The sequence below is a fragment of the Vicugna pacos genome, chromosome 4 (genome assembly GCF_048564905.1).
Source record: "Vicugna pacos chromosome 4, VicPac4, whole genome shotgun sequence".
NCBI lineage: Eukaryota > Metazoa > Chordata > Mammalia > Artiodactyla > Camelidae > Vicugna > Vicugna pacos.
This window is the reverse complement of record NC_132990.1, coordinates 61,969,394-61,993,126: the sequence shown is the minus strand read 5'-3', so window position 1 is coordinate 61,993,126 and position 23,733 is coordinate 61,969,394. Positions and strand designations below refer to the sequence as shown.

Sequence of the window (23,733 nt, the reverse complement as noted above, 5' to 3'; positions counted from 1 at the left end):
GCTCATTCATTCAACAAACACCATTGGCATCAACTGCAAATCAAAGTGGCAAAGAAGACTGTTAAGGGGCAAGCTGACTTTGCCCAGGAAGCTCACAGTCTGGTAGGGGACAAACAGACATTTCCAGTCTCACACATGTGCTTTGATGGGGTAAGCCCAGGGCACTGAAGGCATGGAGGGTCACCCAATCAAAAATTGCTGAGAGGGTCAGGGATGGTTCGCCAACGAGAGCCATAATTAAGGCTCAGAGGGTAAACAGCAGTTGGCCCAGGGCAGGTGGAGGGGCTGCGGAGGCAAAGGCTCATTGACCTCTGGGTTCCCAAGGTTGTCAGGGCCAGGAAGTGCATGGCCTTGTCAGCCACATCAGGAGTTGGGGTTTGTCCCTAGGGCAGGGGGAACCGTGGAAGGGTCTTGAGGAGTCACCACTTAGATTTGCACTTATGTTATGCTGGCCACCCTAGCAGGTGGACTGACTGGTGAGGATGAGCTGGAGGCAGGAGACCAGTGAAATGACCAGTGCAGGGCAGATGAGACACCTCCATCAGCGGTACCTGAGCTAGCCTCGGGCTGGGCATCCCTGAGATCTGGATGCTGGGCTCAGGCAAGGCTCCAGGTAGACCAGCCTCAGCCAGTGGCCGGAGGGCAAGCCAGGGAGCTGCAGGAGAAGACAGGGGAGCATGGGGACACCCCTGGGCAGGGGTCCCAGCCATCCTCCAGCACAGTGCTCAGACTTGATACCACATCAGCTTGGCTGGCTCGGCAGGTTTGAGCCTGGACTCTTCCACTCCACAGCGCCCTTATCTCCCTTACTCTATCATGGCCCTGCTTGTTGGGAGGTCTGCAGCCTCAGGCAGAAGAGGCCCCTGGCACTGAGCATGAAGGCTTTTTCCTTGGCTGTCTTGGGAAGAATGGACAGGGACCACCCAGGGGGACCCTGGCTATTGCTGTTTCATTCGTGCTTGGACGATTCCTTTTCCCACTGCAGCCAGCCACGATTTTCCAGTTTCCTAGTTCCAGCTCAGCAAAACCCCATACTTTCCCAGAGATAGACACAGGACTCAAGGCGATCAGTCTCCACTACTGCCATCTCAAACCATGTGACCATCTCCTGGTCAGCATCCTTACCCTCGAACTGCCGCTTGTCCAGAGTCCCTAAACCCTGGAGTAGTTCCATGGCATACCAGTAATGTATCAAGACTCTTCAAATCCAGTGTATTTGTCTTTTTTTTTTTAAACTGAGAACTGTGGATTCCACAAAAGACTTCTTTCTGGCTTTTCCCAGAATACTGAAATTGGGGGGAAGTTCTGTGGCCCCATGAAATAGGATGGCAGTTCTCTAGAACTGTCAAACTTAGAAGAAGGTCTCTGGTACATTAGAACTGGGGGCAGCTCTTGGAAATCCTGAAGCACTGTGTGAATTTCCCAGAATTCCAGATCCCTTAAAAGAGCTCTCTGAAATTATAAAACTTTGTGTAGAAGTTGGGAGGGATTCTCTGGAATTTTTGGCTGGGGGTGGGGATGTTCGTCAGTGCTTAGAAGGCCGTCCATGAGTTTCTAGAGTGCTGGCAAATCTAGAGATCAGCCGAGGTGTCTGGAACCCTGGTTGAGTTCTCCAGATACTTGGGGTCTCCAGCTCTTAGCCAGTGCAGAATGGGGTTAGCTGCATTGTTTCAGTTTCACGGCTGGAAGGATTAGGTAGGACAAAAGAAGCTTCAGGAAGAGCATGCCTATGGATGCTTGTGTTTAAAAGGCTTTAGAGTCTCCCCTCAGTGACCAACCCCAAGGCAGACCCCAAGACATGGAGACAACGTGAAATTTTGTGGAGACCCTACTGCCAAGAGCATCATGAGATGCTCCCTGTCTCTCTGTCTGCTTCAGCCTTCTCTCAAACCCCAGTTGTGCCCTGCTTTCTCTTACTCAGGGTCTTTCTTCCCTTTGTCTAAAGACACATTTGCCCCAGTTCACACTTACTCAGTTTGGTACACAACAGATTGATTTCAGCCCCTTTGAGGGATATTCTGTGGCCTCTTAGATTACTTTTTCCATTTATATCTCCTTGTTGAGCTTCCAAAGACTTGTCTTCCTTTATTTTAAGGAAACAGACATGGTGGAGCAGGGTTGGGCAGGTAGAGGTGGTCTTGCTATGAAACAAGGAGAAGCAGCTCCTAGAACTTGTAAGCAAGTTGGTGTGGTGATTGGAGACCAGGGCTGGAGTCAGGAGACCTGGGTTCTAAGCCTGCCCTGCAATCTACAAGCCCCCTGGCCATCACTGACATCTACACTTGCTAGCAAGCAAAAAGAGATCTTTAAAAGTTGACCAGAGGTGTCTTCCAAAAGAACCTTCCTTTGGCTCATGGCTCTGATCACACGCTGTCTCTCACTCATCACACATTTACTAAATCCTTACTTGAAGGCCAGGCCTGGTCTACTAGGCATGAGGGACCCTGGCCTGATACTGAGCCACTGCCCTGTTCTCAAAGAGCTTCCAGCCAAGTGGGGGAAAAGGACTATCAGAGTGGCAATTGCTATGCATGAAATAAATAGCAACTAGCAAATTTATGAATGAATGCCGTGTATTAATGCATTCATTTCTCATAACAACTCTGTGAAGTAGGTACTATTATTCTCATCTTGCAGTGAGGAAACCAAGGCAAGAAGAGGTTCAGGAACTTGCCCAAGGTCACACAGCTAGTAGGTGGCAGAAGTGAGATTTGTACTAGGGTGGCCTGGCTCTTGAATAGGTAATCTTAACAACCATGCCAAGTGGCACCCAGTGGGACCACAGAAGAAGGGCAGATAGAGGAGCTGTTTCTATCTAACTGGGAACCATTGAGCAGAGCAGAGCAGAGCAGAGCAGCCTCCTTGGAGAAAGTGGTCCTCATCCAATCCCAGCACAACCCAGCAAAGCCAGACCATACAGAGGTCTTTGATGAGGTAGAGAAGAGGACTCCCCAAGCCCCTTTTCCCCGTGGAGGAAACTTCACCACCTCCAAAGATAAGGTAATTATTCACAGACTACCCAATGTAGGAGGATTTTCCGCAGCCAAGCCAGAACCAAAAGAATGAGAAACGGCCCAGCCTTCGTGTGGTGGAAAGGACACGGAGGGGAAGATCTGGGTGGTCTCCCGGCTGCAGAACCTTGGCAAACCTACTTCCTCTCTCAGCTTGTCCACTCAGCTTACAGCTGTGGGAGCCTGGGCAAGGTAGTTAACCTCTCTGAATCTCAGGCCTCCGCTGTAGAGTGGGGATGAGATTGGTTTACGCTATGAGACGTTCATGTGTTCATAGGGGATGAGGTAAAGATTTAAAGAGTGCATCCATGTAAGCTGTTTAGGACAGAGCCTGGCATGTGGTCAGTGCTAAATAAATACTAGTTGTTATTACCATTTTTATTACTGGTGGATGCTTTCAGCACAAACATTCTACCAGTCCTGTTCTCCAGGAGAGGAATTGCATCGATATCTGAACTCTGTTATACAGACTTATGAACTTGACAGCCAGCTCTGCCAGCTCCTTCCTACAAGGTGAGCCTTCTAATGTGGATTTTTTTCCAAGGAGAGAGCATTCAGCAGAGAAGCCAGGGATGAGTTCCCACTGCCCTCCCAGGGAAGCTGATGGTGAGAGATTCATTTATCTTCATTGAAGAAAGGCCAGTGGGACTTTCCAGGGAGTCTGGCTTGCCTCGTGATTTCAGAAAAGAGCTATTTTAGTCCCTCCAAGGGTACTGGGTGACGTCAACCCGTCGGGCAGGCCTCTGGAGGTCCTGCTTTAATGCAGGACAGATAAGACCAGCCTGCAAAGAGCAGGAAAATGCCTGGGCCCTCTTCCTGAATGCAGACCAGCCTTTGGGAGTTTATTCCTTTGGGAGTTCTTTCTTCCCAGATACAAAGGGAACCAGGCCCTGGGCTACGAGTTCTGTCCCTGGGGCGGCTGGATCTCAAGGACACCCAGCTCCAAAGTGCCTCACTTTCTCAGCTGCGTCTTCAGGTTAAGCCACCCGCTCCCACAGTCTGGGGGTGAAACTGACAACATCTAAGGCCATCCTCCACCCAGGGCTACATTTACTATTTGCCAAGCTCTTTCCAAGGAGCAAGAACATGATGTGTTTCTCATCATTTAATTCTTCTACGTCCCTATGGGCTCTTGTTAACCCCATTTAACAGAGGAAAAGACTCACCTTGAGAAAGTTGAAGTCAGTTAAGATCCAACAGGCAGGAGAGGGTCTCTGCCATGACTGGAACCCAGGACAATCTGGGTGCAAAATTCGGCTGCTTAGCCATCACTCTGCTGAGGACTTAGGGATCTTTCCAGCCATGATACACGGACTAATTCAAAATCGGTGATGAAAGGGAACAGGGGTCTTTGCTTTTTAAATTGGGCCATTGAGCATCCCAGTTACTCGTTCATTTGCTCACTCATTCATTGATTGTCATTTAAGGACTTGGGCCCGGTAGTTTCAATCTCCCAGTCTCCTTTAGCTGTCTTCTAGTTGAGTGGTCCTTTTGGGGGCCTGACCTACTTTTTTCCTCATAGTTCTAAATCAGGCAATTAACGTGTGGTCGCTGAGCACCTGTTAAGTGCCCAGCACAGTGCTGGGCCCCAAGGAAAAGGAACGGTCAGGTCTTGGTGTGGCAGAGACCGAGCGTGCTCTTGGCTGGGGAAGGGAGACCCGGGTTCATGTAAACTGACTCACACTGTGAGGGGTCCAGTGACGAGAGACCCCACCAAAGGACATGGCCAAGGGCCTGGTGTTTATCAGGGGACAGTGTCTGTGGGAGGTCAGCAGAGGGACTTGGGTGTCAGGGAGACAGATCTGGGTTTGAATCACTACTCACTGGCTGGGTGACCTTTGACACCAGGTCATCTGCTCTCTCAGCCTCAGTTTTCCTGTCTGCAAAATACGGCTACCCTTATAGTAAAACGCTGGAACCTTAACGGGAGAATTCTGTAAGGCGTGCTTGGGGAGTGCTCAGCATGGGGCCTGGCACTTAGCAGGGACTTAATCAAGTGGTTTTTCAGGTAACCACCGCCTTTGTGGGCTATAGCAGCGATACCCAATTCCGGTTCACCAGGAGAATCGAATTCCCTGGGCAGGGGACTATTTTTAAAAGGGCCCCATCTAAGTGTCCAGCTCTGCGGCTGGGGTGGGGATAGGCAAGGTCGAAGCTGAATGTCTTCCACTCACCAGGGGGCTGTAAGCAGGCTTGGGGCAAGGAAGGCTGGGATCTAGTTTGGTTCTGTGACTTCTATGGGCCTTTGCTCTAGGCCTCTGGCTCCAGGTCTATACAGAGAACTCTGAACAAACCTCAGTGGTCTTTCTAGAAGTTCTCTGCTGCCCTCTAGTGGACGCGGGATGCTCACACCTTCTTGCACGTAATGCCTGTGGTGTCTGGAGCCCTTACCTGGTACCACACGCTGTGCTAAGTGCCTGTGAGGACGTGGGTCCCTCCAGTGTGTACACCCGGGAGCCCTTTCACAAATGCCCCTCACTCAGGTTATTTATTAAAATTTATTAAAATTATTTATTAAAATAACTCAGGTTATTTTAGCCCCATCACATGAGTTAATTATACCCTTATTCGGCGGTCCAGACGAGGAGGACGAGGCCAGGGAGGGAAAGGACTGCCCCCCGTCCGCCCCCAAATCTGGCAAATCACAAGGACTGGGATTCGAGTCTGTGGGTGGCCTGGCTCTTTGGGACAGGGGTGGGGAGCGAGTCACAAAGCCTAGACAGAGCAGGGCAGTGAGAACAACCCCAGCACTGGCACGGAGTCCTGGGTGCTGCCACGTCCAGCTTCTCCACGAAGGGACAGGCTCTGAGTCCAAGGGAAGTGGGTGAGGTCACGCACTGGGGCGAGCTCGGCCAGACACCTCCTCGTGGGGAGGGAAGGTGTCCACCGCTAGCAGAGGAAGGCCCCAACCTTGCCCACGTCCACCCAATGTCCTTGGTGTCCCTGCTGGTCCAGTCACCAGGCCCCAGTGCCTGGGACCCTTTTCTTCCTCCTCGAAAACCTCCTAGGGAGCTGCTTTCCTGGGCTTCTCACTTGCACTGCCTCCAAACTGGTCTCTCTGGGTTATAAATCTGAAAACTCACCAGCGCTCCCCAGATACTCCGGATAACAAGCAGGTCCCGCGGGGCTGTCCTCCCAGCCAGGCCTCGGCCACCTCCCCAGCCTCGCTCTCCCCACGTCCCTCTATCTCCCAAGCTTCAGACCTAGGATTTTGCTTGCTCATTTGTTTTTGTGTTCCAAATGCATTTCTCTCTCCAGGTTCCTCCTCTAAGCCTTTGCAGTTGCTGTCCCCTCTGTCTGAAACACCCTCCCCGACTGCCCCCTCCCCACCGCTGCCCCTGCCCCACCTGTGTGCTTCTGTCTGGCTAACTCCTGCTCTTCGGGTCGGTCGGATTCCCTCCCCTGGCCTCTGCTTCCCCCATCAGGGCAGGGACCATCCTGCGCTGTCACTTTTTCTCTCCCCTTGTCCCACCCCTCCCTGCCCCTGCCCCCGCCTGGGAGTTTACTCTGGGGAGTCTGTCGTGCTCTCCACCCTATCCCCAGCACCAATCATGGAATGAATGAGTGGATGAATGAATGAATGGTGGGAGAAAGCTTGGGGGCTGGAGTCTGCCCATCTGGCTCTGTAGCTTGGCTCCAAGCTGGGTGACCTTGAACAAATCCCATTCCCTCTCTGAGCCCCAGAGTGTTCATCTGAAACAGGCTTCTGTTCCCCCCTGCACCGGGCACCTCTGAGGCTCTGAGGCCTCCCCTTGAAGTGGTTCTGGAACCTGGCCAATTCTGGTGGACTTTTGGACCCCTGAGTGCCCTAAGAGGACAGGAGCCCCAGATCCTGTGTCCTTCCACCTGGATGGCCAGAGGAGGGAGAGGGGTCAGCACCCCCATCACTGCCAATCTTGCATCTTTGTGGCCCGGGGTTAATTTTTAAAAAGAGTCTCAAAGTCCAGGTGGGCTTTGGCAGAGTTTGCCTTGTTTGCTCTGGTTAATAATCTCAGGAAAGCAAACATCCCCGGAGGCAGGAAAAGAGATCAACAACCCGGGCTCGTCCTCCAGGCCTCTGACCTCCCCCAGGAGAGGCTGTGTGGCCAAATGAGCAGTCCTGTCCAAAAGAGGCCCGAATTCTTCTACACCCCCGTGTGCCTCAGGCTTCCCGTGGGGCCGATGGGGTTGACACCCCTAATTATTAAGGACCCTCTGTGAAGATCAGATGAGCCATCGTGGTACCCTGTAGGCAACCTTAAGAGGTTGGCTCTGTTCCTATTAATGATTCACTGTTATTTTTTCATTCTTATACCAGCTCTGGTTTCTCTAACAACAGACACCCCTAGACAGTCACACAGATGAGGCAGTGGTCTATTTACAGAGCACTTTCACACATATCGCCTCACTGGACCTCTTGGCAGACAGATCAGGGACTGTTACCTTCCATTTACTGGTGGGGAAAGTGGGCCTCACAACTGGAAAGCCATCCCCAAAGTCATGCAGAACAAGTCAAGTCTTCTGGCTCTCAGCTTTCTGTACTGTTAATTCAGACTGCCTTCTTACTACCACCGCTAACCATGTCATAAAATATTGAGAAACTTTGTGAACAAGATGGAAGATCATTGTCTCAGAAATCTAAGCCAAGATGGTTGCTATGATTAAACTTGTAACATGGCTTTGAGCTTCCTGACAGCCAAAGCAAAAAGGAAATGTCCTCAGTAGCCAAGCTGTCAGGGATGGAGCAAAGGAAACATATTCACTTATTATGAATAGAGACACACTTGTTCCTGATACTGAAGAAAGGTGACTGTATTGGGTAGCTTTTGCAGAGGGATATGACATACCAGTTGTTGGGGCCACTGATTGTGTTGGGGGAACTGCCCGATTCTCGCATTAGCAGGGGTCTTGCTTTTGAAGTCGTCTGTCTGAAGGGGTCATTCCCAGCTGTAGCTGGGAGGCTACTGTGAGTATGGTATGTTTCATGCCGAAGGCAGGGGAGAAGTAAGGACAGCAGTTGTGACCACTGGAGAAGAGATCTTCATAAAAGGGCCTACAGTGTCACTGGCAAGGGTTTTGATCTTTGGAAGCCAACAGACCTGGATTTAAAAAAAAATTCCCATTTAAATATTTTAACGTAATGAACACTGCATAGTTTCCCATGCATAGCTGCCATTAGGAACCACCATGAACTGGCTGATTTAAAACAACAGAAGTTTATTCTCTGACAGTTCTGGAGGTTACAAGTTCAACAGCAAGTCGCCAGGAGGGCCGTCATCTTTCTGAAGGTTCTAGGAAAAATCCTTCCTTGTTCTCCCCAGCGTCAGCTGGCAGCCCTTGACATGCAGCTGCCTCGTCCCAATCTGCCTCAGTCTTCATGTGGCCATCTTCTCTCTGGGTTTGACCCTCCCTCTCCCTGTCTTCTGAAGACATCAGTCATTGGATTTAGGGCCCACCCTCACCTCGTATAACCTCACCTGAACTAATTACATGTGCAAATAAGGTCACATTCTGAGGTCCCAGGTGCACATGAGTTTGGGGGGGGACACTATCCAACCCGCTACAGACACATTCGGCTCTTACCATGTGCCAACTGCTGTCCTAGTGCTTTACAAGCTCTAATTCCTTCAATCCTCACGACGATGCTCTGAGCCAAGAACCACTGTTATCCCCATTGACTGATGAGGACACGGAGGCACTGAGAGGGCAAGTCACTCCCCGCAGGCCACACAGCCCGTGAGTGGCACAGAAAGCAGACTGGCTCCTGGGTCTGTGCTCTTAGCCACCACCAAGTGCTGCCTCTCCCAGCGGCTCTCTTTCCCAGCGGAGACACTCTGGGTAAGTCACTCAAATGTCCTGTCTGTAACAGCACCGACTTGAAGCGGTTGTTGTGGGGACAAGCTCCATTCCATGGCAGGTACACAGCCAGCACATAGTAGGTGCTTAGTGAACGGAATCTGATGACATAACCACCATCATTATTATTCTACTATTATTTGCTCCCACCATGGGAAGCCACCGGTCAGAGAAGGAAGTCTGGGGACAGGTCACCTGAATTCTAGCCTTGGTTCAGGCAGACCTCCCTGTAGTCTCCAGTAAGTCACTTCCTCTTCTCCGGCCCCAGTTTTCCCATATGAGATATGGGCCAATTAGGCGCATCCTCCTGCTCACAGGTGGAATGATCCAGTGGCAAGGGCCGGGGGCTGCCCATCTTCCCCATGCTGTGACAGGTGAGGTGTTTTTGGGGAAGCCTTTGGAGGGGCTGAACTCAGCCCCCGGCTGCACCTGGACCAGGCTGTATTTGGCCGGCAGCTCCTCTGAAACAGCTACCCTGGCCCCTTGGGACTCCTGACCCAGGGCACCACAAGGGATCGATCAGCCCTGGCCTTGGGGCCCTGATTGGTCCCAGCTGAGCAGGGCAAAAAGCAAGGTCACCTACAGCTGCAGGCCCCTTCCCCAGCCTCAGTTCACGGCTGCCTCGAGCAAGGAGGTAGCGGCTTTTCTTTCCCCAGACCGAGCCCGTGAGTGTCACCCAGGGAGCCCAGAGCCATGCGGAGTCTCGGGGCCCTGCTGCTGCTGCTGACCGCCTGCCTGGCGGTGAGGGCCAGCCCTGTGCCGACACAGCCCAACGACATCCAAGTGCAGGAGAACTTCGACCTTTCCCGGGTAAGGCTGGCCTCTCCGGTGCTGATGGCAGGGTGTCCGAGCGACTGGGCCTCGCTGTGGGGAGGGGAGCAAGCCCCACCTGCCCTGGGGTCTCCGTCTCCCCATCTGGAACTGCAGGGGTGGGGACCTTCCTGCTGCTCTGACTGTCAGGGATTCATTGAAGCTGCAACTCTTTGCATCTGACAGTCAGTGTCAAAGGTGCTCACGTTTGAACCTGTCCTCTCAGGCTCCAAGGAGGATCCGTGCTTCGATTAGAACTCACCCCAGAGAAGGCTCTGTGCTGACTCCCGCCCCTGCAGCCCCCACACAGCGCCGACCTAGCCTTCTGTGACTCCTCTGCACCCCCACCTTGCAGCCTTCATCCATTAATGACTTAGCTTCCTTGCAGCACCTCTGTTAGCCCGTCCTGGGCCCTCTGTCCTCACAGGCCTAGGGATTGTGGAGGGCACGTGGGGTTGTGGGTAGACGGGCAGCAGGACAGAAGTCAGGATGGTGGGATTAGGAGGCCTGGGCAGAGCGCTATGTGTGTGGAGTTAGGACTGCCCTCTCCCTGCATGACCTTGAACAGGGCCTCCCCCCACAACCCCCAGGGTTCAGCCAGGCCCGGGTAGCTGTGGTGTCCTATGGATTTTGTTTATGTTCAGAGTTAAGGAAGGGCTGTGGGGGGAGGGGCACGGGGAGCGGGGCCTGTGGAGGTCTGCGGTGGCAAGGGGTCTGCAGGGACATGAGGGCTATTTTCAGCTCTGATGAGTGGTCAGGAAAAGCGGTGGCAGGCTAGCCACGGGTCAGACTCCGCTTAGGAAAAGGAGATACCTTCTAACATGGGGGTGTGGGCTGCCTGCAAGCTGGTAAGCACGCTGTCCTCGGAGGAGTGAAAGACAGGACTCCGCTCTTGGGAAGCAGTGGTTGATGGTGATGACCTTAGGGCACTGGGATTTGGACCCTATCCAGGTGTGCAGCACAGATCCCCCATCTTAGCAGAGTCAGGTCCTCGGCTGGCAGGGGAGCCAGCCCACCTGCGCATCTCCTTCCTAAGCTGGTCAAGTGCCTGAAGTTCCACAACTGGGGCTCCATGTTCCCTGGAAGCTGTGTGGCCTCCAATTAGCTATGAGATTTTATCACTTAGGAGGACAAGTCACTGAGAGGAGGGAGGGGGACAGATGTCCTCCAAGTCTTCCCTGAGGTCCAGATCCTCAGAACATGTGGCTGCCTCCTAGATCTACGGGAAGTGGTTCCTCGTGGCCGTGGGCTCCACCTGCCCGTGGCTGAAGAGGTTCAAGGACAAGATGACCGTGAGCACGCTGGTGCTGGGGGAGGGAGCGACCAAGAGGGAGATCAGCACGACCAACATTCATTGGCGGTGAGCACGGGGGGAGGGGGAGGGGGAACAGGGCCCACTGTACCCCTAACACTGCCTGTTTTCCAACCTGCTCTTGCTCCTCAGGTGTCCCTTAGCTCAGTGAAGTCACTTCCACCCCCAACCTGGAAAGCTGGGTGGGAGGGGGATGTCCTGGTCTCCTCTTTCCACTGCTGCAGCCATTCACACCATCGTCAGGCCCTATCTGTGCTCTTTCTAAACCCCTCCCACCTGTTCACATCTCCCCTCTTCACTGCCGCCACCCTGGACCAAGCCACCTTCCTTCTTTCCTGGTTGTTGACATTGACCTCTCTCTTCTTTGCCCACCTTTAATCTCCAACCCTCCATCCAACCCATTATTCACTCAGCAACCAGAAAAAAACTTTCAAAAACACAAATCTGTTTAAACCTCTCCATAGTTTTCTATTGCCCTTGGGAATAAAATTCAATTCCTGCAACATGGCCTTCCAGTGCTGCCCCCAGCTCCCAAACACTCACCATTCCCCACACCACACTCTCCCTTGTACTCTGTGACCCACCCAAATGGACCTTCTTTCAGTTCCTGGAACCCTCCATCCTCTGCACCTTTATATTGGATATTTTTTCTACCAAGAAAATCTCTCCCTACTTCCCTGCACTAATTCCTACGGATCCTTCTGGTCTCAGGTTCTGTGTCACTTCCTCCAGGAAGTCCTCCCTGACCCCACCTCAGGTTCAGGTTACATGCCTTCCTTTATGCTCTCAGAGCACTTAATGCTTCCCCTCTGCGTGGCACTTATCACATTGGCGGCATCTGCCCCTGACCTACCCACCCACCCCACTCGACTGTAAGCTCCATGAGGGGACAAGGTCTGTCCTCTGTATCCCCAACAGGTGGCACAGTGCCTGACATATAGATGCTGCTCAGTATATATGAATAAGAAATAATAATCATCAGAACAATAATAGCTAATAAGTGCATAGTGCTTACTGTAAGCTCTCTACATATAGTATCTCCTTTGATCCTAACAACCACCGTGTGAGGTAGAAACTGTCACTACACCCATTTCTCAGATGAGGAAAATGGGGGCAAGAGAGATACAAAGTGATAAATGAGTCAGTGGGTTAACTTATCATTCTGACTTCCTGATGCATCAGTACAACATGAGATTTGGTTAAGGAAGCTGACGCTAGTGTTGGCTTTGCCAGGAGGATGGTATGGAGTAGTCCCTTTTTCCTCTGTCACTCTGTTCCCTCATATGTGAAATGCGTGTCTCCCAGGGCTGGTGTGAGAATTAAACCAGATCTTCGGAAATGTTACTTTCAAAATTACAAAAAAAAAAAAAGAGAGAGATTTGGAAGGGCCCTGCAGGAGAGTGTGGTGTCAGGACCATGGTCTCTGCCAGAAGTTACCTTTCTTTTGTGCATTTCCAGGAAAGGTGTCTGTGAGAAGTTCTCTGGGACTTATGAGAAAACCAGCACTGATGGAAAGTTCCTCTATCACAAATCCAGTAAGTTGAGTCAAAGGAGCAGCCACAGTTCTCTTTTTTGCTTAAAAAATGCCTGGTACCTCAAGCTCTCTTCCCTTCTGCCTCAGCTCTCTCTGCCCCTATAACCTTTCCTTCCCTTTTTCTGAGATGCCATCCAGCCTTCCTCCAAATTCCCTCTCTTCCTTTGCCTTCTCTCTTTCTCCCCTTCCCCCACTCCCACTCATGTGCTCATCCAAGATTCAAGCCATGGTGCTAAATGGATAAAATCAAGATTTTATCAGTCTTTGTGTTTGGCATCTGCAATCAGCTGGTACAAGTTTGCTCAGCATTTACCATGGACAGTGCATATGGCGCTAAGTGACAGGGACTTGGACATGAATTTATTCATTAATCTGGCAAATGTTTATTGAATTTGCTCTGTGCTTCAAATAATTGTGTCGGGGTTGAGTATTTGGGTAGATGGATGGTTGGATAAAGAAATCAGGGAGAGAATTAAAAAATGGTAAGTGAATACATGTATGATGGCAGATGAGTGAGTGAATTAATCATTTAATAGATAAATCAATGGATTAATGGGTAGAGGGGAAAGAAGGAAGGAAAGAAGGAAGGAAGAGAGGAAAAATGGATGAATTTATGGATTGATACATGGAGAGGATGGATGGATGGAATAATGGTGGATGCATTAATGATGAACTTATGGAGGAGATGGATGGCTAGAGAGATAGAGTAAAGCTGGATGAATAGAAAAACAAATATATGGAAGGGATGGGTGGACAGAAGGATGAATGAATAGATGATGTGCGGGTGAACGGGTGAAGGATCTCAGGCTAGAAGATCTCTTTGTCTTCCCGCATCTTCTATGAAGAATGGAACATGACCATGGAGTCCTACGTGGTCCACACCAACTATGATGAGTATGCCATTTTTCTGACCAAGAAATTCAGCCGCCGCCATGGACCCACCATTACTGCCAAGCTCTATGGTAAAGGCCTGGAACTGAATAAGCTCACTGGAGTTGGGTGTAGGGGGTGGGAGGAGACCTGAAATTTAGGGAAATGGAGTGGTAAAGAGCAGGGATTTTTTGCTTTTACCTTCTGAAAAAAATCCAGTTATGGAAAAGGTAGAAACATTTGCTCTCCCTGGAGAAGTAGATCTCAGTCTCCCATTTGAGATGGAATCTTCCTATTTGGATCCGGAAAATTCCAGAGCTTCAAGGCCCTCAAAAGAACCAGTGGGAAGAGCACTGGGTGGGGAGTTGGGAGATCTGGATGGGGAGCCTGGGAGAGATACCTCTTCCTCTGCTGGAGCCGATCTTTCCAAAAGTGTACTGAAGAGATTGAATTGGGCTGACAGTTTTCAAACTTTCCCCAAATGAAAATCCCTGGGCAGAATAACCTCAGGCCCTGCTGGCCCAGGCACCTGTGAGTCTAGGCGTCTTCCCTGCTTCCCACTTGCAGGGCGGGAGCCAGAGCTTCGGGAGAGTCTGCTGGAGGAGTTCAGGGAGGTTGCCCTGGGTGTGGACATCCCTGAGGACTCCATCTTCACATTGCCCAATAGGGGTAAGTGGCACCCCCACCCCTCACATTTCTGCCCCCCTCATCCTTCATGGCCCCCAGAGAACATCCTCCCAGCCCCTAGGTCTTTACTGTAACCCTCTGTGATAAGCTGGGCGATAGTCCCCTTCCTCTCTTTATAGAAAAGGCATCTCGGGCCCCTGGATTTGCTCCCCGTCACACAGTGTGTACCTGGCAGGGCTGAGACTAGAACCAATTCAGTGTTCACCTTGCTGCCACCTCTCTAAGTGTGGTTATATCCAGAACCCATGGCTACCTCTTAGGAGGCAATAGAGGGTTGGAGTTAGGAGCCTGGGCCCCGGAGTTAGAGCACTGAGATTCAGATTGAGCATTGTGGCTTCTGGCTGGTCATCCTTCAGGAGCCTCATTTTCTCATCTGCAAAAACAGCATAACAATGCCTCTCTTTGAAGCTGCTGTGAGGAGTCAGTGAGATACAGCTGTTAAATACAATAGCGCTGCCCATGCATCTAGTATGTGCTCAATAGATGTTAGCTGTAAAGTCAGGTTGGGAGGTGGAGACAATGCAGATGGTGTTGACGGTGCGGCCACCAGTCTGTTGCATTTCCAGTGAGTGACCTTCAGCAAGCCACGTGGGTGGAGCCGCCCATGAAGTGGGCTGATGTACAAGACAGGTCCCAGCACGGTGCCTGCCTGGCACATGGTCATTCACTGTACGGAAGAAACAAAGCCTGTCTGGGTCTAGGATGTCTGTGTCTTATTCTCTCTCTCTCCTGCCCTCTGACCTAGGTGAGTGTGTCCCTGGGGAACAGGAACCAGAGCCCACTCCACTCTCGGTGAGTACCTGTGTCCCCCATCCCGTCCCCACCCTGCCCACTTGCTTAGGCTCCGCTGTGGTGGTGGGTGGGGTTGTTGAGAGGAGGCAGTGATGGGCGTGGGTTTTGGAGTCAGACCCACCTGGGCTCAATCTTGGTGCCGCCATTGGGCTAGTTGCTGCCCCATCTGGACCTCACTTTCCTCATCTGTGAAATGGGGAAATCACCCTTACCATCCAGGTGCTAGAATCCAATGACGTGCAGAAAAGGTCTTAGCATAGTGCCTAAGAGCAGTGCCATACTCGATAATGAGATAATGATACTGAATAAATGAAAATAAAGTCAATTGATGTCCCTAAAAAACACAGACCTGAGAGCAAGCAGCTTCTCAGACCAATGCCTCCCCTCTGCTGCCTTTTGATTTTGGAGGCTTCCTTCCTCTTCTCTCTTATTTTCCTGCCTTCTGCCACATTGATTAAATCTTCATTCTATCTTTAATTATTTGGAAATGATACATATCCTAATTTAGTCTACTGTTGTGTGTGTGTATATATTTGTACACATATCTGTAAATATATATGCAGATAATATTTATTTTAGAAACATATTCTTGAATGTTTGAAAAAATACAAGAAAGCAAAAAAAATAGACAGTAATGTCCTTATTCCTACATAGAATTAATACTGTTAACATATTATCTGTTTGCTTCCATGTTTTTTAAGAAAAATTACCGTGATTTTATAAAACTAATATGTGCTCATTATAAAGGATTAAAGTAATGCAATATAAAAAAATGAAAGTTTTAAAAAATTCCACCACCCCAAAACTACCAGCATTTACATTATTCCAGGAATCTTGACCTGCATACACCTGGTGAGGGACAGATGGAAGGAAGGTTGGATATTTAGAGGCTCAGATTTAGAAAAGCTGTTATTAAGTGGGATTATACTCCAGTTGCTATTTATAAATTTTAGAAGGTATTCATTGCAGTTTTACTTGAATTAAAAAAAAACCCTGAAGTTTGAAAAGTTTAAAAAAATCTTCAGATAAATATTTCTTCTCCACAAGAGGTTTATTCTTAAAGAAAACTCTAAGTCACTCAAGGTTATGAACTAAAATTTAAGAGGCTGGCGTCACGATGTGCACTCTTAGAAGCTATCTGTTGCCTCCAAGATTTGAAAGACGGCCAGTAACACCCTCCAGCTTTGTTCCATCTCCTCTTCCCTTTTTCTTTTACATTGTCTAGACTGATACTCTTCCCATTCTGCTCTGTCGCCGCAATTCCCAGACAATTAGTAATAGTTCTATATTTTAATGGGTTCTCCATTCGCTCTCAGTGACTATAACACAGCTTCGCCAATCCCGTTGTTTAAGTTTGTGAATCTCTTAGTACCATTTCTTTACCAAGTGCTGTTTTTGAGGCAGGTCCATGGGTGTTCTAACCCCAGAATTCTTCCCGGTTCGAGAATGTCTACCCGTTCCCTTCATCCTTGAATGGTATTTCGCTTGGGTGTCATATTCTTAGGTCATGCTTTCTTTCCCTCTGAAGAAGCCCCCTGGTTCTCCCGCACTGCTGATCACTGTGGGGAAGCCAGAGGCCAGCCTGATATTTCTTCTCCTTGTAAGCAATTTGTTTCTTGTGCCCAGATGCCTGGACAAATTTTATCCGTGATAAGAAGTCAACTTCTTAACAAAGACGTGTCTTGGGGTTAAGCGTCTGTATCAGAATTTCCTGGAACACGCTGTGCTCTTTCCATCCGCAGAGGACGTGTCTTCTGTATTTCAGGAAACTCTCTCGCAGGATATGGAATTTGTCTTCCATTCTCTCTGTTGGGTCTTGCTATGTGGGGAACACCTGTTCTCTCGTCCTGAGGCATCTTTGTCCACCTGTACTGGTTCCTCCTGCATCACTTCATCTGCATCCCCTGGGATTATCACGAGTCTCTCTTCCACCACAACCCTTCCTTCTAGAGCTTGAGGCCAATGAGGAATTTCCTTCTGCTTCTTGTTATGTTTTCTTCAAAGCTGGGGCCACAGGTTGGTTTCCCTAGATCAACGCTCATGGAAAGAAGGGACGAAGGGAGGCTTGGGCAGAGAGAGGAGCTGAGCTGCAGGGCGGTCACGACAATGCCTCGGACAACCCTGTAGGGAAGCTCTGGAACCAGGATGATGCTGAAGAGTTGTTCCACCATGGGGCCAAGGGGCAGAGCTTTAATACCCAACGTTGATTGGTCTGGGAAGGGAGCCTGCCTCGAAGAGAGGGCTCCCTCAGCTGAGGTTGTCTCCAACAGGGGCTGACAGCTGGGGGCTGTCTGACAGCAGGACTTCAGTCACTGGGACTTCAGTCCTTGGGACTAGGCAGTTTGTGACAGGGTCTAAGACCACGTTGGACGCGTTCTCTAGTTCTGACTACTTATTCATTCATTTCTGAATACATGGATAGTTTCTGTACCATTTCTTTTTGTCTGACTCCCGCTTGGTCAGTTTTAGCCAGGCTTTCTGATTATTCTGATGTGGTGGGATAGGGGTTTCATTTATCCCTTGGCCCTCTTCCCACAAATTTGAGCTTAATCCCTTCCTCCCAAATTTAGTGTTAAGTTCTGGGTACTTTGTGTTCCATCCACTTTTCTGAAGTTCAGGGTTGGCTGGAATATCCCCTTTGCTTTCTCTTTGGCAGGACCGGTAAATATTCTATGTGGGTTCATTCCAGCTGGTCAGGGCTGGCAGTGAGGTACCTCTGCCCTGTAGTGACACCACCTGGAGCGTTAGACTGTAGCCCCAGAACCTTCATGTAGAGAGAGTCAGCCTCTGGTCTATTTTCTTGTCTTTTTCACTCCCCCAGAAGTCACTTTCACTATTTTTCCATCAGAAGAGGGAAAAGACAGTGTTCCCCTCAATCTTCTTCTCTTAGGATTTGGGAACATTAGAGAGAGTTATTAAAAATATGATGACTTGCCGGGGCTGGGAGTTGGAGGGCAGGGTTAGGAGCTGAACCTTGGTGACCTTCCTGTTCAACTCCCGATTATTGGATCGAGAGTTTTAATTTTTGCTTTAAAGTATGCCCCTCTCCTCGTTTGAGTGATGGTGATGCATGCTTGGGGACAGGCATTTCCGAATCATTTTTCGCTAATGGTTAGTATTAGGGCAATTTTGAAGGAAATTTCAATCTGCCATCTTTATCCAGATCTTAGCTGAGTCCCTGCTTCTTCATCCACATCCACATCCTTCAGAAACAATAACTGATGCCCTCCCTTGCAAAAGAGAGAAATGTGGCACACGTCCATTTCTTCCTTCCAGGCCTCCTACATCCCTGTTCTTGTGGGTCTAATCTGAGATTGATGTTCATATTGTCCACCTTTTATTTTGAGAATTGCTTTTACATTAAGAATTTACATTCAGTTGCATGATCATTTTAACAATCATTTAACTGCAACTGTTTTTTTGGCTTTCTAGTCTACCATCATTTCTTTGCTCTTACATGATCCATTTTCTTGTGTTTAGATTCCACTCTCAATTGTTGGGAGTAGTTCTACAAGTACTTTTTTTCTGGAAAGATACATGGTGGAAAGCGACTGGATGCTTGCGTGTCTGAGAATGTCTTTCTGCATTTGTATCACATGATCAGCAGCTTGGCTGAGTGAGGAATCTGTGGGTTACCTATTCCCAACCTTCAGATATTGCTCTGCAGCTCCTGTCATTAAATAGTGTCATTTACTCTGAGGGCCACTATTAGGCTCTTAAACTTTGTCTTGAGGAAGGTTCTAGGTGGGGCTCTTCATTAATATTCCCTCATTCCCTTTGAGCCCTTATAATCGGACAACTCAAGTCTTTCTTCAACTCGGAAAAGTTTTCCACTATTATTTCTATATTGACTGCCTCTCCTTCTAGAATTCCTATTCTGTGAACTTATTTCTTATAATCTCTAAACTGCAGCTTATTATCTCTACTGTGTGGTTAAATTCTACAAAATCTTTTCCATCTCCAGTAACTTTCTACTATTATGCATTTACATAACCGTGGGCTCCTGTTACAGTGATGCAATGTCATCTTGAATTTTATTGATGGTTTTTTTCTCCTGTTTCTTACCAACATGTGTTGAGTGGAGGTATTTCTCCAGCTTAATCTGATTCTTCTGAGCAGCTGCACTATTTAAGTCATTCCATGACTTTTCTCCTTTCTATTGTCCTCACCAAGGAAGACCTATGTGCAACCAGCTTCAGATGGGTTCTGGCACACAGCGACAATCCCTGATCACAGCTTTTAGTTGTACCTTGAAAGGAGAAGGGGAAAATTGCAGGTTACTACAGTTTTACCTTTGCAGATTCCAGGTCTCACCTGTGGGCGGGAAGACTGCCTGATGGCCGGCAGTTTCCCCGCTCAGCCTTCTCTAATTGTCCTGGGACCCTGCCTCAGTGGGCTCTACTCCCAGAGATCCTTTTGACAGCTTTGGCAGTCTGCCCTGCTCTGCAGTCCCCTCCACTACAGCTGGGAGTGTTAGGGTCAGTCTCAGAGTCCTTTCTTACTCTCTATATGGCTTTTCCTTTGCAAGCAGCTAACAGTGGTCTGGTCAGCCCTTCCTGCAAACCAGTCACACCCACACTCCATACATTTGGAAATGCCTTCCAGTGTCTAGGATGGAATGCTGCCCTTCCATGGTTCCCAGCTCTGGAATAGATTTCTTTTCCATTATTATATTCCTCTGGGCATTTCAATGGGAAGTTGGATATGAAGGTATTGTTATATGTCAAGGTTCTGATTTTTCATTTCAGACTAGAAATCTATCCTGTGATGCCTATTCTGGAATTCAGGTTGATGCATTTGGGAAAAAGGCCATTAACCAGTCTAGTAGCTGTGTTTCTGTCTTCACCTTGATCTCCAAAGCAAATGGTTTGTTTATCTCTTCCAGGGGTACAGGTGAGCAACAGTGGTTAGGTCCCTGTAACAGCTGCTTCTTTTTCTTCCCGCAGAGAGCCCGGCGGGCTGTGCTGCCCCAAGAAGAGGAAGGATCGGGGGCTGCACTACCAGTAACTGATTTCAGCAAGAAGGAAGGTAACGATCACCCTCCTTTTACCTCTTTTGGCCACACTCCCAGAGAGGAAGGGCCATGGTTGGCTCACCCTGGCTGCCCTCATCATCCTGAAGTCTCTTTCTTATTTTTCTGCTAGAATCAAGGACTGAGCCTAGAAAAGGCAAATCCAGTACTCTGCCCTGTGCCAGGGGTTGTAGGGGAAGCGAGGAGTGGAAGGCATTGTTTGTGAGCTTAGGAACGCCCAGCTCCATGATGAGAAGCAAGTTCTTGGCCTGTTTATATCACTGTGTAGCCACCCAGACTTGGTTTTCTCATCTGTGTAATGGGATAACAGCCTGCTGAGCAGACCTTAAGGAGTCTCGTGGGGGCACCTGGGGAAGGACATGAGGATGCTTTGTATGGTTGATGAAGCGATCACTCTCCAACTCTCTCAGCAAACAGGGAACCCTCACCCTGCTCTGCCCCAGACCCTGTGCTCGGCACTGCGGTCACAGAGACAAACTGTCCATGTCTTTTTGGAACTTCTCTTCTAGTAGAGGAGGCAGTCACAGTCAAGGAAGAAAGTGATGGACCCCAAAGGAAGGGTGAGCTAAAGGGAATTGAGGAGCTCAGAGGATGGAAGGGTGAGGGGATCAAGGAGGACTTCCTGGATGAAGGGAATTCATGCTATGTTCAGGTATCTCAGTAGGGTTTTATGGAGGAAGGCATTCTAGGGGCAGGAATGATGAGCCAAAGGCACAGGGACAGGACCTCAGGCAGAGGTCAGGCTGGCTGGCACGGGTGTGGGTGAATGTATCATCAACTACTATCCTTAAGGAACCTTTGGGCAGCCAAGACCAACACAGGGGATGCTGGGTCTGTGGATGGCTGGTAACTCCCACCCATTCTAGTCATGTTATGGAATAGAACAAGCATTGATTTCTGGAGTCCAACAAACACAGTTTTCAATCTCAGCTCTATGTGACCCTGGGCAAGTCACTTTTACTTCTCTGAGAATCAATTTCCTTATCTTTAAAATGAGTTGATAACACTTCCTCTTAATGCAGAGATGAAAATGAAATGAAATGATACATGTTAAAGTATCCAGCTGGGTGACAGGTCCACAGTCAGCACTCAGTATGCTGCTGTTCTGCCCCTCCGCAGATTCCTGCCAGCTGGGCTTCTCACAAGGTCCTTGCCTGGGGATGATCAAGAGGTATTTCTATAACGGCTCATCCATGGCCTGCGAGACCTTCCACTATGGTGGCTGCATGGGTAACGGCAACAACTTCGTCTCGGAGAAGGAGTGTCTGCAGACCTGCCGAACTGTGGGTGAGTGCAGGCCCCGCCTTCGTGCACACTGCACCCCATGACCCTGTCCTCCCAGCCAACCACCTCCCCATTGAACAGGCAGCAGAGAGAGGATGCTCCAGTGGTGGAATTCCAAGGCAAGTTTCTTGAAGTCAGACAAATTGGATGCTTGTATATGGGTGACCCTAGGCAAGGATTTCTTCTCGTGGGTCTGTTTCTCAGTCTACAAAAAGGGGACTAGGTGTTCTAGACGGGCAGAGTCCCTGGCTCAGGCCCTTTGCTGGGTGTCTCAGGTCAGCGGTCATAAGGATTTCGAATGCTCTGTGCCTCCCTCCTACTCCACAGAGGCCTGCAACCTCCCCATAGTCCCCGGCCCCTGCCGAAGCACCATCCGGCTCTGGGCATTTGATGCTGTCCGGGGGAAGTGCGTCCCCTTCTTCTATGGGGGCTGCAAGGGCAACGGCAACCAGTTCTACTCGGAGAAGGAGTGCAAGGAGTACTGTGGAGTCCCTGGTGAAGGTAGGAGGCCCTGCGGGATGCCAGGCTGGGCCCAGGGGCTCTTGGGGTCCAGGTAGGAGAGCCCTAGTAGGGGGTGGGGGTCTGGAAAGCTGAGTTCTGAACTCTGTACCAGGTAACCAACCCATCTACTCTCTGGGCCTCAGTTTCCCACCTGTAAAATGGGGCCAAGCCCCAGGCCTTACCCTGGCTGGGATGGGGCACCTGGGGAGGCGCTGGCCAGGTGCAGGCAGAGGGAATGCAGGACTGGCTGAGTCGAGTAGACCTGGGCTCCATTCCCGGCACTGCCACATTCGGGCTGGCCACGCTGTGTGAGTGCCAGTTTGAGGCTCAGTTTTCTCTTTTGTAAAATGAGAGAGTACCGACTTCCCAGACTAAGCGGTCATAGCACAGCTCACACTCATCTAGCAGCAGCAGTCACTAATAATGGTGGTGATGCTATAATGATTCCGGTAATAGCATTCCAGGAAACAGCAGCCATCTAAGATTTCTGTGCCTTATCTCCCCACTGGGAAACTGGCACCTAAAGTAAATCAGGAGGCAAAAAAAAAAAAAAAAATCAGATCATTTTATGGAATGCACTTTGGCGATATCAAGTCATTTAGCAAGCAGAAGTTTCTGGCCCCAGTTGAGGCCCAAACTCAGCTCAAGCTGCCTTCCCTCCTCCCCGTCCCCTGACCGTCCCCACCCACAGAACCTTGGGCACCACCACACCTACTCCCTGGGCCTCTCTGTGTCCACAGGGGACGAGGAGCTGCTGCGCATCTCCAACTGACCGGCCAGAGGTCCACGGGACAGCAGGGAGGGCGTGGGCCAGTGTCTGCCCCAGTGCCCCACGGCAGGTTCCAATAAAAACCAAATTGTAGACTCCTGAACTCCATGTCCTGACTGTTCATTGTCGTCATAATGTACAATGAGATGGGGGAGGGGTGGGGGGACAGGCTGGGGTGGGGGTGCGAGTAGCCCCAGCTTTCCCCAGAAGTGAAAAATGTATGTGTTGGAAATGTAATAGGACTGTCTGCCGTACATGAAATTGGCTATGCAAATTATGGAACATAAATCACAGTTCTGTATAAAATGGGATTGTTTTGTTTTGTTTTAATAAAGCTAGAAAAGAAAAGAGGAAAAATATCTGGGTACGGGGCTCATGAGCAACCCAGGGGGCAGAAGAAATCACTGTGCCCTCACGTGTGCCCACAAGTGCCCGAGGTAATTCCCCTGTCCTTGACTGCACGGAACCCCCCTTCAGTGTTTTACTTGGTTCACAGCCACATCCCCAGCGGTAGTTGCCAGGGGCTGAAAAACCTCAGGCTGTTTCTCCATGCAGCCCAAGATCCCATCTCCTGGGCTCCTCCCTCTGGCCCTTTGTCCCAGAAGGAGAACGTTTACTGACCTTTGCATTGTGTTCGGGACAACCAGCTGGCCGTGGCCCCAAGCTGGAAGCGCTTGATCTGGCCTGGCTTCTCTCTTGAGGAAGAGAGCAGGTAGGCTGTCCAGGGCAGCTGAGGGACCAACTTGGCCCTGATGGATACTCTGCTGCTGAGAGTGAAAACCCCAGCTGTGTGTTCTGAAGTGGGACGCTGACCTGGTGGCAGGAACCCAGGCAGGGCCAGCGCCTCTTCTCCACTGGGGTTGGGTGACCAGCGTGCTGAGGGATGGCGGCACACTCAGTCAAGGGTCCCTTTCCTGCCATTAGCCTGTTTGCTTAAGAGACCCTCAGGAGGGAAGGAAGGCAAGGGCTACCCATTTCCTGTTGAAGGGATGAACAAGGATTTGGGAGAGGCAAAGATTTGGGCATAGCGAGCTTTGCAGCCTCCTTGGTCGGACCACATAAATCTTCCCCCCTTTTTCTCCCCCAAAGTCCTGAGCATGGGGCTACCATGTTCCAAAAGAGAGGTCTGTCCTGAGGGACAGGGTTTGTGGCCATGGCTGGGACTCTCAGAAGTGGGTGGGGTCAGGGGCAGGGACACAGGCTGGAATAAACGTTACCACGTCCTGCGTCCATGCTGTGCCTCACACACCGGGGCCGGCTGCCGATGGCTGTTGGAAGGTATCACTCTGAAGAGGG

At 50.1% G+C, this 23,733-nt stretch overlaps 1 protein-coding gene across 2 annotated transcripts; it reads left to right on the top strand.

Moving 5' to 3' along the window:
- Positions 1-3,462: 3,462 nt before the first annotated feature.
- Positions 3,463-22,540, top strand: AMBP (alpha-1-microglobulin/bikunin precursor). Of its 2 annotated transcripts, none has more exons than XM_072958993.1 (11): positions 3,463-3,524; positions 9,503-9,656; positions 10,874-11,016; positions 12,427-12,503; positions 13,348-13,464; positions 13,940-14,041; positions 14,805-14,851; positions 19,798-19,879; positions 21,003-21,170; positions 21,495-21,668; positions 22,409-22,540. In XM_072958993.1, the coding sequence occupies exons 2-11, from the start codon at positions 9,540-9,542 to the stop codon at positions 22,438-22,440; spliced, it is 1,059 nt and encodes a 352-aa protein (XP_072815094.1). In that variant the 5' UTR covers positions 3,463-3,524; positions 9,503-9,539; the 3' UTR covers positions 22,441-22,540. The 2 variants fall into 2 exon arrangements, with proteins under 2 accessions (XP_072815094.1, XP_006211427.1); XM_006211365.4 differs by lacking the exon at positions 3,463-3,524 and adding an exon at positions 8,675-8,828.
- The last annotated feature ends 1,193 nt before the right edge of the window (positions 22,541-23,733 follow it).